Here is a 15107-nt window from a genome sequence, read left to right as displayed (position 1 = left end):
GCTGGTGTATTACTTTAAAACTTCTGAGAGCACCATCCTTCCAAATGAACAGTCCTGCCTAGAACGAGTGTCTAAGCTGTAAAGCTTTACAAATGTGGAAAGGGTGAACCAGGTTGCGGCCCTGCAAATGTCCTGACGTGGAACACCCCTGTTGAAAACCACAGATGTTGCCAATGGCCTGGCAAAATGGCCTGTCACGGGAAATTGCAGTTTTAGTTTGGATATAGAGTAGGCAAGCTCAATTGTCTCACAATCCAGCGTGAGAACCGCTGACAGGACACTGGGAGTCCCTTATAAGGCTCTCCATAACATATAAACAATTGTTTGGTTTTTCTGAAATTGTCCGTCCTCTCTTTATAAAAAGCGAGAGCCCTCCTAACATCCAACATGTGCAGTGATGCGCCTGCAAGTGTTGTAGGATTTGGGAAGAATGGTGGTAACACAATCTCTTGAGCCAGATGGAAAGGTGTTACCACCTTAGGTAAGAAAGCTGGGTCTGTACACAAAACGACTTTGTCACTGTGAAATGTCGTGTAAGGCACATCTACCCTTAGAGCCCTGAGCTCACTTGCGCGCCTTGCCGAAGTTATGGCAACTAAGAACACGGTCTTGAAGGTCAAGAGTCTCAAGTCTGTTGTGGCCATGGGCTCAAACGGTTTTCTTATCAGTGCTTAAAAAACAACTGACAAGCTCCAGGATGGAATGATGTTCCTAGTTATTGGTAAAGACATCGACAACAGGACGCTGCCAGTACCGAAAGAGATCTACTCTCACTTCGGTATCGAGCTCCCATTCGTGGTCGACGTGGAATGGCCTGCTGAGGGAGTCCGTGATGATATTCTCCCTGCCCGCTACGTGGATCGCAGTCAGGTAGGTCTTTCTTTTTATGCACCAGTTCAAAATTCTGAGTGCAGATCGGGTCAAGGGATGTGATCTTGTTCCACCTTGTCTGTTTATGTAGCAGACTGCGGTGGTGTTGTCCATTGGGATCAGGACATTTTTGCCTTCGATGATTTGAGCAAAGGTTTTTAGGGCATTTTCCACTGCTAGAAACTCCAGATGGTTGATATGCTCCTCTTTCTGTCGAGGAGGCCACTGGCCCTGAGCGGTGAAGGAGTTGCAGTGAGCCCCCCCATCCGATCAGAGAGGCATCGGTCGAGATTATCACCGATGGCGCCTTTTGTTGAAAAGGAACTCCCTCTCGGACGTAAGTTTTTGTGGGCATTGCATCTGAGGTCGAATGTCCTCAAGAACCAATTCTGTAAAACCCTCATTTTATTTATTTATTTATTTATTACATTTTTATACCGCCCAATAGCTGAAGCTCTCTGGGCGGGTCACAAAAATTGCGAATCTGATTACAGCAGTGGTCGCTGCCATTAGACCTAGCAGTCTTTGAACTGTCCACGCCGAGGGTCTTGCTTGGCTTTCGGTGTCGAGGATCAGTTCTCGAAGGGACCTTGCTCTCGCTACAGGGAGGTATGCTCTTCCGTCCAGGGAGGATAGAGTCACCCCTATAAAGTCTATTGTTCTCTGGGGAGTCAATATTGATTTGTCGTTGTTGACCCGAATTCCCAGAGAGTCTAGAGGAGTGAGAGTCATGACTATGCTGTCCTGGAGCGTACGGCTGTCTTCCGCCACCAGAAGCCAGTTGTATATGTATGGATATATGTGCACCCCTTTTTGTCTTAGATGTGCATACACTACAGCCATGACCTTCATAAAGACCCTCGGTGCTGTCGAGAGGCCGAAGGAGAGAATGGAAAATTGGAACTGCTGAGTGTCGATGGAGAAACACAGGTGAGTTTGACGCGACTTCCTGATGGAAATGCGGAATACGCATCCTTCAGGTCTACTACCGCAAACCACACTCCCGTATGTAACAATTAGAGGATGGAAGTAATTGTTATCATACGGATTTTTGGGGGGGGGGGTGATGTACTTGTTCAATTGTCTTAAGTCCATTATCGGTCGAAGACCCCATCCTTCTTCAGGACCGTGAAGTAGCGCAAAAAGAACCCTTGGTTGATCTCCTCCGCGGGTACAGGCAAGATGGCTCCCCTGTTAGCAGGGTTTGCACCTCGAGCAGCAGAGGAGGGGACGGCGCTGTTACTTTCACTCCCGAAGAAGGAGGGAGGGTATCGAACTCGATGGCATACCCCTTCTCGATTATGGTGAGCATCAAGGAGTCAAGAAAGTCAAGACGCTGCCTTTTGGAAAAAACCAGGTTGTCGTCTGTTTTGCTGGTAATGACCCTGATAAGGCCTTTTCCTTTGTAGCTGCTGTTGTTGCTTAGCAGGCTGCTTATCGTACTGGGGTCGCGAAGGGCAGGTTCTCTACTCTTGATCTGGTTTAGTTGCTGAGATTGGCTGATCTTAGCCAGGCATGGCGACGGAGTGCTATTGGTCCTATCATGGATTTAGAATGCGAGTCTGTCTGATATCTGGCAGAATTTAGCTGTAGCCTCGCTATGGCTGTAGCCTCGGATTGAAAAATCCTAGCTAACTTTTTTCAAAGGAAAATCTGATACCTCGCCATGGATGCTTCGTAGGCGGAAGTAGGTATTCCGAGCGAGGAAGAGGCATACACCTTTCTGCCCAGGTAAATTAACTTTTTTCCCCTCCCTGTCAACAGGAGCAGAATGTATTTATTTATTTATTTATTTGTGATTTGCCCTGAGCAGATTCAACAATTATTGAATTGGGCTTAGGATGCTGGAATAAGAATTCTGCGTTAGCCTCCTGTAGTTTATGCATTGCTTCCAATCCTTTGGAAGTTGGTTGAATTGCGCACGGTGTTTCTCATGAGACTTGAGTCGTGCGTTTCAAGGTAGGAGGGAACGGAATTGCGAGTATAGAGTTAGACTCTGTCTTAAACACATCCTATATTGGGTCATTTTCAACCTCTGCAGGTTGTTCGATGCCCAAGCATTGTTAACTTTGTCCTCTGATGACGGCATCGAGGCTGCGACGCTATTGAATCTGAGTCAGACCTATAATCATCGTCAGGTGGCAATGCTTGTTCACAGTGCGGTACCGAAGACGATGCAGTAACCCTCGGTACCTGCAATAACCCTCGGTATCGAAGTATCTATTCTGCTACGGTGCCCTGATGGAGTTAGGGCCCGAGGTGATGAGACTCGAATGACCCTGGTAGGGGGAGAAGGGTATGCATAGTACTCCTCCTGTGTACATTAATCTGGATAGTATTCCTGGGGTCGGTAATACTCCCAGTCATATAATTCATGTCTATGATATCCTGAGTATTGGAAGATTCGATCATAGTCTGGTCGAGAAGGTACAGGCCTCTCTCGATGACTAGGCGGTGCCGGTACCATAGGTTGAGGAACTTGTTTGTCTGGCAGCGCACGGTATCGAAATGGCTGATACCGAGTCATGGATCTCTCCGTCCGACATTGAGCTTCTGGCTGTCGGTATGGGAGTCGGTATCGAAGAATTTTGTGGTACCGAGGTTTGCGTCGGTACCGTAATTGGCCTCGATATGGTGATGGCCCTGGGCGACGTCGTTGTTACGGTCGCAGCCCTAGAGGAGGAATGTTTGTCGGCCTCCTTTCTCTTTTTGTTTTTCCTATTTTTGATCGTTCTGCCGATTTCGGGACCGCGCCATTTAGGCAATCTTTTTGGCTGCGGATACCGCAAGGGATCGGCCTGGCGTCAGGAGTATGGCCCTGATTTCCGCCATCGTCTCCGATTGCTTTGCCGATTTTGAGGTCCGCGCCTTTTTGGCAGAAATCTTGGCTGCGGATACCTCAGAGGATCGGCCTGGCGTCAGCCCTGATTCCCGCCATGAGCTCCGATTGCTCTGCCGATATTGGGGTCCACGCTTTTTTGGCAGTCCTTTTGGCTGCGGATACCTCAAGGGATCGGCCTGGCGTCAGGGGTATGGCCCTGATTTCCGCCATGAGCTCCGATTGCTCCGCCGATATTGGGATCCGCGCCTTTTTTGGCAGTCTTCTTGGCTGCGGATATCCCAAGGGATCGGCCTGGCGTCAGGGGTATGGCCCTGATTTCCGCCATCATCTCCTCAGTTATGACGAAGGACTGGATCTCAGGGCTGTGGTCCCTGCTCATTGTCCTTGAGGAGGATATTTCCATTTGCCTCTGCGGCGTGGGTTCAGTGGCCTTCAGGGCCTTTTCCCATTCACAGCCATGCGCCTGAGGCGACCGTGATCTGAGGATCACTCAGAGGAATAGGAGAAGAGAGGGATGAAAAATATAATAAATTATTATTATTATTATTATTATTATTATTATTATTATCTAGAAGAAGCAGAGAGAGAAGAGGAGAAGAAAAATATCTTCAAGGGTTTGAAGAGTAATAAGAAGATTATTTTAGAGAAAAGCTAGAGGAACGGTTATGAGGTCTTTGCATAATGGCGGACGACGAAGAACTGAAGTAAGGGCGGGAACCCCAGGGATATGCGCAGTAGCGTGGGGGAGGGGTTCCCGCCAAAAACGTTTCCCTAAGCTATAGAAGGTTCCGGTTCGGGTCTCCGCGCAGGCGCAGAGCCCATATGTGTGATGCATAGAGACCACGATGAAGAACCAATGATCAGCAGCTAAGGGCAAGCCACGTCTGGGTGAGTGAACTCCACTTAAGTGGTGGCTGTCCTCAAAAAACAGTATCTACTGATAATGAGAAAGAGGCATAACTCTTCGGTCAGATGACCCAGCACCTAAACATGTGAGCGCTCTTTCACGTAGTGCAAGGCCAACCTGCAGGGGAAGATAGGCGAACAACATGACCACATAGGTGGGGCCTACTGCATGAGGTTTCCCCATAAAATCAGCACCCTAATGCTAAGTAAAATCAGGGTCTTACTTAAAGGCAAATTTCTCATTTTTTTCTACCTTTCTGGTCAGATTTCTGGTCTCCTGCCCCCTTTTTGTTTGCTTTTACTTTGAGCAGTTCTTTGTCCCAGGCAGCCAATGCTTGTTTCTCTATCTGCCGTATCTCCGCTTCTTCTGCATCTAAACGGCGCTTCCACTGAAGCAATTCTTCAGCATGTTGGCGACGTTGCATCAGTTTTTGCTCTCGCTTAGTCAAGAATCTGGAGTAGAAATAATGACAAAGTGGTCACCAATGCTCTGAGGTGAAGGAAATATCTGACTAACCTTTATAAGGAATATCATTCAATCAAAGTATTATTCAATTATTGCCATGTTTCAACCGCAACAGATGAAAAGGTCTACCTTCTTGGGTGTGACTGAGGTTAATGCCTCCCACTTCACATAATTCTACATATTTTCCTTTCGGTGAAAAAGAATAGCCCTGGAGTAATTCTATGTATATACAAAATGTGTGTGTGTATATGTGTGCATGTACAAACTATGGTTATTAACAGAACTTCCCACCAAAAAGATTCTTGTCCTATCCAGTCTGATCTTTCACCAGATCCGTGAGCGAGCAGCACAGAATGTCAAAACACTACAAATCAGTTCTAGGTCAGTTGAGGTAACAGAGGCCTAGGTATATGACATAATATAAATGCATTGCTAGCAACAGAGAGCCATTCACCCCCAAGACTGGATGATTTTGAAACTATTATAAAATTCAGGAGGTCTCTCTCACCAGCAACTGTAAGCTAGGAACTGTACATCAACCTTTCTTCCTGGGTACATTCCTTTGCCCAGGACATCACGGTGTAGCCCTCCAGAAAGCAGCTGCTGAGACAGCATTCACCCATCTTCAATTCGTTCCACTTCCCCAAGTTATAAGAGATTGAAGCAATAAAATGGTTCTTTCTAAATGTTACCAACCATGAGAAAGGGGCTTTAAGAAATGCAAGTCGTAAGAATACAAAAGCAGTCAAACCATAATGGCAGAATGTGTTAATGTATTATAAATGGCAGACAAAGCCTGGGCATGTTGGTACCCAGGGCAGAAAAATCAAACAGCACCTCCCTCAGGTAGTATACATATAACTGAATAGATACGTTCTTGCCTTTTAATTGCTACCCTAAAATTTGCCTCTTGGAGACAGGCTACATCATCCTGCCTAACAGTAGGGCTGGTTCTGATAAATGAAACACAGAATGACGATTGTAAAAATAGTACCAAGCTAAGTTAGAAGCAGACATTGAAAGTAAATAGTACTATGACTTTCCAATAAAGGGTGACACAAATTGAAAATCAATTCAATATCCATAAATTCTTTGCTACCAGTTCCTGAAACTTCTACATAATACAACCAACATATTCCGTTTTTTATCTGACCAAAAACCCACAAACGAAAGTGGGGGTGGGAGCAGGAGGGGCTCTCCTCCTGAACATGCTGTTCACTACTTCTCCTTAGATCATGAAGACATTTAGCAAAGGATGTATGCTATTCACTTTTACTAAAATTCTTGTTCTTTCAAGTATCCCCAAAGGACTCGGTGAACACCATCTTAAGATCCACTGTAGAGTGCAGAAGTCCTCCTTGCTTATAGGACTGGAAATTAAATATTATGCTACAGATATGTGCCGCTGGCTAGGCTTACGTGCTTCTGTGCTGGATTAGAACCTGCATGACCTAAAATCAATGCAATGACAATTGCCAGAAAACTTGCCCCATGAGGGTGGGGTGAGGAAATACTTCCAATGAGAAATTACCCTAAGAAATCCACAGATACAATTCTGCTGGCACTGCTGGTTAGACTGAATGCAACTGTAGCTAAAACGGAAACCTACAGGCAAAGTTTTAATAAGAAGTTTATAGTTTCAAGCTCCAAAGTTTTAAGGACATAGATATCAGAACCCAACAGACAAAGAGCAATGATTGCCTGTGGTAATTTGTTTTATCCATTTGTTTTTCTAGTATGGCTTGGGTCCAGGCTACCTAAAAGGCTGCCTTCTCCCATATGAGCCTGCCTAGAACTCAAGATCTTCAGGAAACGCCCTTCTTTTGAGATTGCTGCCTTCAGAGGCGCATTTAGTGGCAACATGAAAGAGGGCTTTCTTGGTGGCCGCTCCCAGCTTGTGAAACACCCTGCTGATGGAGGCTAGTTTCACTCTGCTGTCCTTCTGTCAGCACACAAAGACCTTTTAATTCATGCAGGCTTTTGGTTTGTAAGTAGGTCTTGTTGGGTTGGATGTTGTTTTTATTCTGTTACTCTTGTGTCTTAAATGTGTGTCAATGCATGATTTATTATTCTTTTAATCAAGTTTTATTTTTGATTGTAAGCAGCCGTGGGTGCTATTTAAGGCAGGATACAAATCAAACAAATAAATAAGTGTTGCACCGCAATTTTCAGACCCTACCCTGGTTATCAACACTCTCAAACCTAGAATCAGTGGAGTGATCTATGCCAAGGAGCATCCACTCACTGCTTTTGGGTTTGTTTGTTTTCAACCAACGGAGTTTTCAGAGCTATATGGCTTGGGTCCAGGTTATCTGAAAGACAGTATTCTCTCACATGAGCCTGCCCATGCTCTGAGATCTTCTGGGGAGGCCTTTCTCTCAGTCCCACCAACATCACAGGCATGCCTGATTGGTACGCGGGAGAGGGCCTTCTTGGTGACGGCACCATTTCACCAAGGCTCTGAAACTCCCTTCTCAGGGAGGCTAGACTGGCTGCCTCCGTGTTACACTTTCAAAGGCAGGCAAAAATGTTTTTGATCCGGCAGGCTTTTGGAAATACTCTGGATCTGTGTTAATGTATTGGTTTTTTTGTTTTTTGTTACCATTTTTAATTTTTAAAAAATATTTTAAATTTTACTGTGGGCTTAATTCTATTTTAACTTTTGTAAATTCATATTTATATGTTTTAATTGTACATGTTTTAACCTTGCAAACTGCCTTGAGTCCCTGGGACAAAGGCAGGATATAAAGAAATAATAGTAATACTTCTTATCAACTTTACATGGTGGTAATGGTTTTAGACTTCACCTATCTATGCATTTTCAGGCAACAGGCTATATTCTTGTTGCAAGGATTTGGGGAATGAGACAAAGTGAACACATCTCCTTAAAAAAAACACAACCTAGCAGTTTGGGCAGAGCTAAATAGTTCCTTCCATTTACCAATGTTTTTAAAGAGAAATTAAATCAATGTCTCATGCTAACTAAAAACTTCAGTTCCAACACGTTCATTAAAGAACAGCAAGCCTGAAGCTCACAACTAGAGAGGAAATCTTAGAAATGTGTAACACCTATCTTGTGAAGGCTCAAAACTCCATAAGAATAGGAGCCAGGTCAAGTAGCCATCAAATGGCCAGGTAACGGTGTCTCAGAACCCCATGTAAGTAATAGTCTCTTCTTCCTGCAAGGCTCCCCTCTTAGCCCACAGTCTGCTTGTGCTGTACCTCCTACTACTTATCTCAATATCCAACCCCTTCAACCACCTTAGCCCATGAAATCATCCCAAATTATCTGGGAAAATAAAACTGGCTGGAAATATAAACACATTTGATTTCTTTGTATTACTATTCTGAAAACCGATTTGGGCTCACATATGTGGAGAATCTGGAACTGCTTGTTTTAGCAACAGGAATTTCTACCAATGTAGCCATGGGTACATTGTGCCTCCACTAAAGCATCAGCTCTATTTTCAAGTCAATTTGAAAACAATGTGACATGTTACTTGTACATGGTTAACAAATTCAGAAATGGTGCTCAGCATAAGTAGTTGCTAAAACACAACATTAAATTCCAGAGTCTATGCCTAAACTTCAGTTTTCCAATACTGATTTATGCATTAGTTAATTGAGGGGCATGAGAGAAAGCCAGCCACCATATGCAGCAATATTAGATTTAAAACCTAATACAGAAGAGGGAAGGAAATGTGAAAAAAAAATCCTTATGAAGAGCCTCCTAGTCATGTAAAACTGAACAGAGCATGCTCGATCAAAGAGTCTACCACTGAAAAAGGTAGAAAGTTACCTGACCAATTGGTTGTAGATATACAGCTGGAATTTGGGATGGAGGTTGGGAAAACAGACACTGAGAGAAGCCCAGTGGTGAGACGTAAAGACAGAGAAGAAGTAGTGAACAGGAGAGCAGTGTCTACAAAATAAGGAGGAAGAATTTTAAGCCAAGATAGCAAGAAACAGACAGAAAAGCGAGAGCAGAGGAAAGCATCTAGCATAGAGTCTTAATGTCCCAAACGTCAAACATATTATATGTCCAAAAGTAGAAGACTCCAAAGGTAACAGAACAAAACCACATATTGGCCACGTTTGCACAATGGGGGAAGGAAAGTAAACCATCATAGCTTATTTTCCCATCCCACATGTGTCTGTTGCTCACTGCATCATTATCATAATTACCCTTTTCAGGTGTGGTTTGTCATGTTGTCCGCACCCAGTGAGGGTGTGTGGAGGGATGGGATACAAACCACCCCTTGTTCTAGGGTTGTAGGGTGGTTTGTAAATACCCCCCTCCACCATGCACCCCTGCCAGCTTTGGACGACATGGCAAACTGTGCCTGGCAAGGGTAATGATGGGGCTCACAACTGGAACACGTGGGATGGAAAAATAAGCTATGATGGCTTGTTTTCCTACCACAATTATGCAAACCTGGCCAATAGCTACAGTCCTTCATTTCCTGACAAAAGGTTGCTACTTTCTATACTGATAAATGTCTCTTTTGCTATGTTTGGGATGATGCTTTTCTGGTTGCCAAGAGGAAGGAATTTATATGCAATTCCACCAATTCATTTCATTACTGAATTTTAGAAGGCTTTCTATTCTGATCATTTGAAAATCTGATTCAAGCTATCTTCTGGTCTCATTCATATAAATGAAAACTCTGGTCAACTGTCCTAAGATAAGTGAATCAACGCCTCCAAAGGAAAAAAAAAGCTACATCTATAGCTTCACAGCACATAGTACTACCTGGCTAAAAGCTTAAAAAATGATACCTAAAAGCTAGTGTAAACTCAAGGGTTGAGATGCTGCTATTTTGTACTACTAATTGGTTTCATTCTTTGGATCTCACACTCCACTCACACTTCCTTTCATTTTCAAGTTCTGCCATATAACAGCAAAGCATATCTATTATGAAATGCGTACATGGTAAAATTGTTAAAACCAAACAAATTTACTTGGCTGAAAAGGTTGTTAGAAACTAAACACCATACTCATAGGCACTATGAGTTATAAAGCACAGTAAGAACTCACTAAGATAAATTAACTTAAACGATAATTTCTGTTTATGGAGGGTTCTATGAATTAATAAATATGGTAGGATCACAAATGATTTATTCTTTGAGAGAGCATGCTCCAGTTCACATGCAAACCACAAAACAATGTTCCTTTCTTCTTTAGCCACTGATTGATCCTGATACTTGCTACAAATTATGTCAGATAAAACCTAGTATTTGTGGAAAGGTCAAGAGCATCATTCTCCAATTTGTCTTTATCTTTCTGGTAGTTTACAAAATATTGTGCTAATCCTGTTTTTCTATTTTGATTTGTCTTATTCCCAAATCCACACACAAAAGATCCAAAGTCTAAGCTGCTCGCCTGTATGAATATGCAACAAACTTCTATGTCATTGGCAGAATAGTCTGGCTAAATCCAAATAAATAAATAAATAAATCCCACTACCTTGAAACACTGACAATATGTTTCTTTTAAACAAAGAAGAAAGAACTGCTGTGCCTCTTTAATCTTCAAAACCAATGAAAGTAATTGTTTTTCCAGGGCAGTCTGGTTTCTTCTTACTAGAAGGTGGGATCCAAAGATGAGGTGTAAGAGCGCCATGCTCTTAGGGGTTTTCCAAATTTCCACTGACTGCAATCCCAGGCACTAGTACTGCACTGGATACCACTCCAGAAGTTTTTCTGTTTTTCAGGGGCAGCTTTTTGAAGGGATGGGATGGGGGTGAACAACCTCCGTGCACTTACTGAAATCCTGGCACACACATACACACACGCACACACACAAGCCCTGCATGCAGATTTAAATCCCTTGCTACAAACAAAAAATAGGCCTTTCATGTAACTGAAATTTTCACAATTACATTAATAGTTATCTTCTACCACTACTGCCCACTCTTCCCTCTGCTGCGAAGCAAGTATTACCATTGCAAATCCTCACCAGTGGAGAAATATGTAATATTATACAGGACACCCAAAGTATTCCTCAATTAAAGTAAGCCTTTCTCATAATTTACAAGTACTCAAGTCAAAACACAACTTCAAGTTCCAACATGTTATGGTATACGTCAATTGTTCTTCCAATGAATTTGCGTCTTCAAAATCAGAAGAGAACGGCAATTTCTTTCTGAGCTGCATTAAATGTAGATATATCACATTATACAGCGAGCAATATGTATTACAATAATGTGTCTGTGTAGAGCTCAGGTGCTGTAATTGCTGCACTGCCCCCCTCAACCGCAGAAGGCCCAAACGTATGTCAGTAGTACAGCACATGCTTTGCATGCAGAAGGTTCCAGATTCAATCCTCAGCATCTCCATTTAAAAGAGTATTTCACGTAGCAGAATATGGAAGACTCATCTCTGCCAAAGTAAACACTACTGGATTAGAGGGAAAGACACATTGTATGTTCGTTCTTTCACATGCTCAATGTGCATCGCTTGAGCACCAGCAAGGTCAGCGGAACTGAAATGTCATTGCAGCTGTTGGAAGCAAAAGCAAATTCTGAAGACGGTAACCTCATAACCCATAATGGATGTCATCAATAAAACAAATACAGATAGTTACTTCTCATCCATCCGGCTGCGCATTTTCTTTAGTTTCTGCATGATGCTACTGGTCTCACAGCTAGACATGGAGGAAGGGCTACAGGTCTCTGCATCCGTTGGCAGTGGGCTTGAGGAATGTGTTTGCTTTACATCATCCTCACTGCGATGCTCCTATGAGAAATGTTTTTTAAAAAATCAACTAGTGCAACAGCAAGATGACAGTTCACGGTTTTGTCAAATACTCAAATGGAATAATGAAAATTGTATGTCTCTAATATCCTCAAAAGGAAATTTAGAAGGGAAGTATGCTTTATTAAAAACTGTGCTTTTCACACAGGGAGAATAGCACACAAATATGTTAACTGAAGTAGCGTGCAGATTTGTTTGAGAACTATGATGGGTCCTGCAGATTTTATGGCAATGTCCCCTTATCAGTTATATACACAATTTAACCAACATCTTAAACCCAAAGCAAAGAAAATCTAGGCTTATTAGCACCATCTGCAGTTCCTATTATTATATTATTAAATTTATAGTTTTGGTTACATAGGTCAAGTATTACATCATATATATACATTCAGTGTCAATACAAATGCATATACCCATCTGGGTTTAATGTTTTTTTAACATTAGCTAATTTAGGATACCCATAACTCTATATATGCCGATGGAGGCATTCTCCCATCTTCTTTGTTCACAAAGTCAATACATTTCCTCCATACTCCCTCAAATTTGCCTTTGCCTAGTTGTCCTTGCACTCTCCTCAATTTTGGGGTCAATTTTTCTAAAAGAGCAATCTGCCATACCTTTTGGTACCAATTATCAATAATGGAGCCCTTTGTCAACTTTCCAATGCTTGGCTATCAACCAGCTAGCCGCCAATAGTAGATGGCTTATTAGTTCCTTATTTAACAACTTACTGTTCCATCCTCTGTATAAATTTAACAGTGCTAGGTGAGAAGATGGGTGAACCCATTGTCCAGTTATTGAGCTAATCTCCTGGAATACTTTCTCCCCAAAAGTACTTGCTTTAGGGCATGACCACCACATATGTATATACATCCCTACTCCCGAGCATCCCCTCCAACATTCTGGGGATGTTCCTGGGCTCATCACTGATATTCCTCTAGGTGTGAGATACTATCTGTGGGTCAGTTTTAACATTAATTCCTTATTTTTACTTAATATTGTTTTAAATGGACATCTGTCCCACAAAGCATTCCAGTCTTTTTCCTCGATTCGGATTGCTTGGTCCGTTTCCCAGACCATCCTAAGGGAATAATTTCTGCCAACTTCCTGAGTCGTTATCCATTTGTAAAAATTGCAGGCCAAGCCTTTTGTTGCTCCTTTATATCCCACCACTTCTCGTTCAAACGCCGTTAAATTCCTAGTGGCTGCAGTTTGTATTTCTAGCTGAGAAAGAAAGGCACATGCTTGTGCGATATTTATCCATTGTCCTTTCTCCTCACCTAATTTTTCTACCAATTGTTCTTGTTTAATCAATTGCCCATTTTTAAAGAAATCCATAAGGTGATAAAGTCCTTTGGATTTCCACTTAACTATTTCCTTGGCTGCTAGTCTACCTTCAAACGCTGGGTGGTGGGATATCAGAGTTAACAGTGAGAGCCCTGGTGATAACGTTTCCATCCTCGCTTTCCAAACTTTCAATGTCCTTAATGTAAATGGATTCTGAATTTGCTCTACTTGTCTACACTTGTGTTTCCAATATGGCCAAGAATTGATAGAGGTTCCTGCACTCCTTATTCCTTCTATTTTCACCCACTGTTTGGAAGTGTCTTCTTCCAACAAGGGGATTATATGTTTAAGTTGATTAGCTTCATAGTAACCTATGAGGCTTGGGATTCCTCATCCACCATTCCCCTGCTGTTTATATGGGAGTGGTTTACATATCCTAGGGTTTTTGGTGCCAAATATGAACACATTTAATTGCTTCTGTCAATGTTGTAGTTGTTTTTTTGGAATCCAAACTGGCAATGTTTGAAATAGAAATAAAGGTTTTGGGAGTGACATCATTTTAATAGTGATTAAGCGATCTGAGATACCTAATTGCTGCTTCTTCCACCTCCTTATTTCAGAACTAATGATCTTCCATACTTCCTTATAGTTTGCTTCATGTCATTTGTTTACATTTTTAGTAATTTGGACCCCTAGATAACTAAAACTAACACCATCTGCAGTTCCAACAAAACAAAAACAAGTTCTTATATTTTTGCAAGTCTTCATCATGTAGTCAGTCTTACTAAAAAAAATAAATAGATAGGTTTGCCAGTTTGTTGATTTAATTTAAAAGTTTATATTGCTCCTTTTCTCCCTAGGAATGTTCGTTTCTCAATCTGAGAACTGCAATAGCACAAATAAAATATATAGGTTAGTTCTCAGAGGCACAATTCCAGCTCCTGCAGTGCAGCTTACCAACTTATTCTCCCCTGCAGACTTTAGTTTTTCCTGCAGTTTCATCGTGGTCTGGCGTATTCGCTCAATCTCTTCCTGCTGCTTAAGGATTAGTTGCCTCTCCTTCCGTGCTGCCTTATTGGCCTCCTGAAGACGCTTAATTTCTGCCTTTATAGATAAGCATAATAAAACAAAAGGTGTAGTAATATTATTACTGGCTTACCTCTTGCTCATCTCCAGCCCCTCACTTCTGCGCTTCATTCTGCTGCTCATCTTGTTCTTTACCGCCTGTTGCTTCAACCACAACTCCGCCCCACCCATCCCATCCCTGCATCTTCACTAGCTTCATTATCCTTCTTGTATTGATCATAAGTTGATTATTTTAGCTTTTATCTCAACTCTTGCCCTTCTAATCTTCTGTCATTCTATGTACTTTCCCACTCTCGTCAACCTGCTTGATCAAATCTTGTTAAACCCCATCTCTCTGTTCTTTTCCATACCTTGTTTTGATTATGTACTGGCTGAAGCTTACCTTTTCTCCCGTGATTTCTGTTTCTCCTTACTTCCCTCTCTGTCTCTTTCTAAGCGAAGCATCTCATCTCCAGCTTTGTGATTCTTTTACCCATTGACCCTCACTCTCCTCATGTGTTGTGAATACTTCACATTGAAAGCTTGTGATGAGGGATAATATTTATATAAGCATTCTGCCGATATTATCTAGCTGCTACAGGTAATACTCTTCTAAGGAGATGGGCTTGATGCTATGCAAGTTTACTCAGAATCTCACTTGCTTGGACCCTAAATTGCTCTTCCATTCATGTAAGAGGGTGAAGGATTTCTACAGGTTCTCCGAACTATATCCCACACCATTCCCAAGAATTCACCAACCCCCAGTAGGAGACCTTCACAGAGTGCAAAAGAAGGGAAAGACAGGAATGCCGTGTTTTGTGAAGATGAACTCCATTGTTCCCTTTACAGAAGTAAAGTTAGAGCTGAAGTCACTGAGTTCAAAGTGACTTCTTTCCAAGCAAATTCTTAATTAAG

General features: G+C 42.3%; 1 protein-coding gene across 8 annotated transcripts in view; it reads right to left on the bottom strand.

The window, feature by feature from the left end:
* The window catches only part of CEP350 (centrosomal protein 350), a 104082-nt gene that overhangs the window by 25552 nt on the left and 63423 nt on the right, over nucleotides 1–15107 (bottom strand). For 5 of the 8 annotated variants that reach the window (XM_063134385.1, XM_063134420.1, XM_063134402.1 and 2 more), the window contains 4 exons: nucleotides 14085–14231; nucleotides 11671–11822; nucleotides 8884–9006; nucleotides 4872–5071 (listed from right to left, as the gene is read on the bottom strand). In XM_063134385.1, coding sequence (XP_062990455.1) covers nucleotides 4872–5071; nucleotides 8884–9006; nucleotides 11671–11822; nucleotides 14085–14231 — 622 coding nt within the window. The remainder of the gene's footprint in view (nucleotides 1–4871; nucleotides 5072–8883; nucleotides 9007–11670; nucleotides 11823–14084; nucleotides 14232–15107) is intronic. The other 3 variants (XM_063134427.1, XM_063134434.1, XM_063134437.1) reach the window with 1 other exon arrangement.

The sequence above is a fragment of the Elgaria multicarinata genome, chromosome 1 (assembly GCF_023053635.1).
Source record: "Elgaria multicarinata webbii isolate HBS135686 ecotype San Diego chromosome 1, rElgMul1.1.pri, whole genome shotgun sequence".
NCBI classification, from domain to species: Eukaryota; Metazoa; Chordata; class Lepidosauria; order Squamata; family Anguidae; genus Elgaria; species Elgaria multicarinata.
Note: the sequence above shows the minus strand (reverse complement) of the source record. Positions and strands in the feature narration are given on the sequence as shown.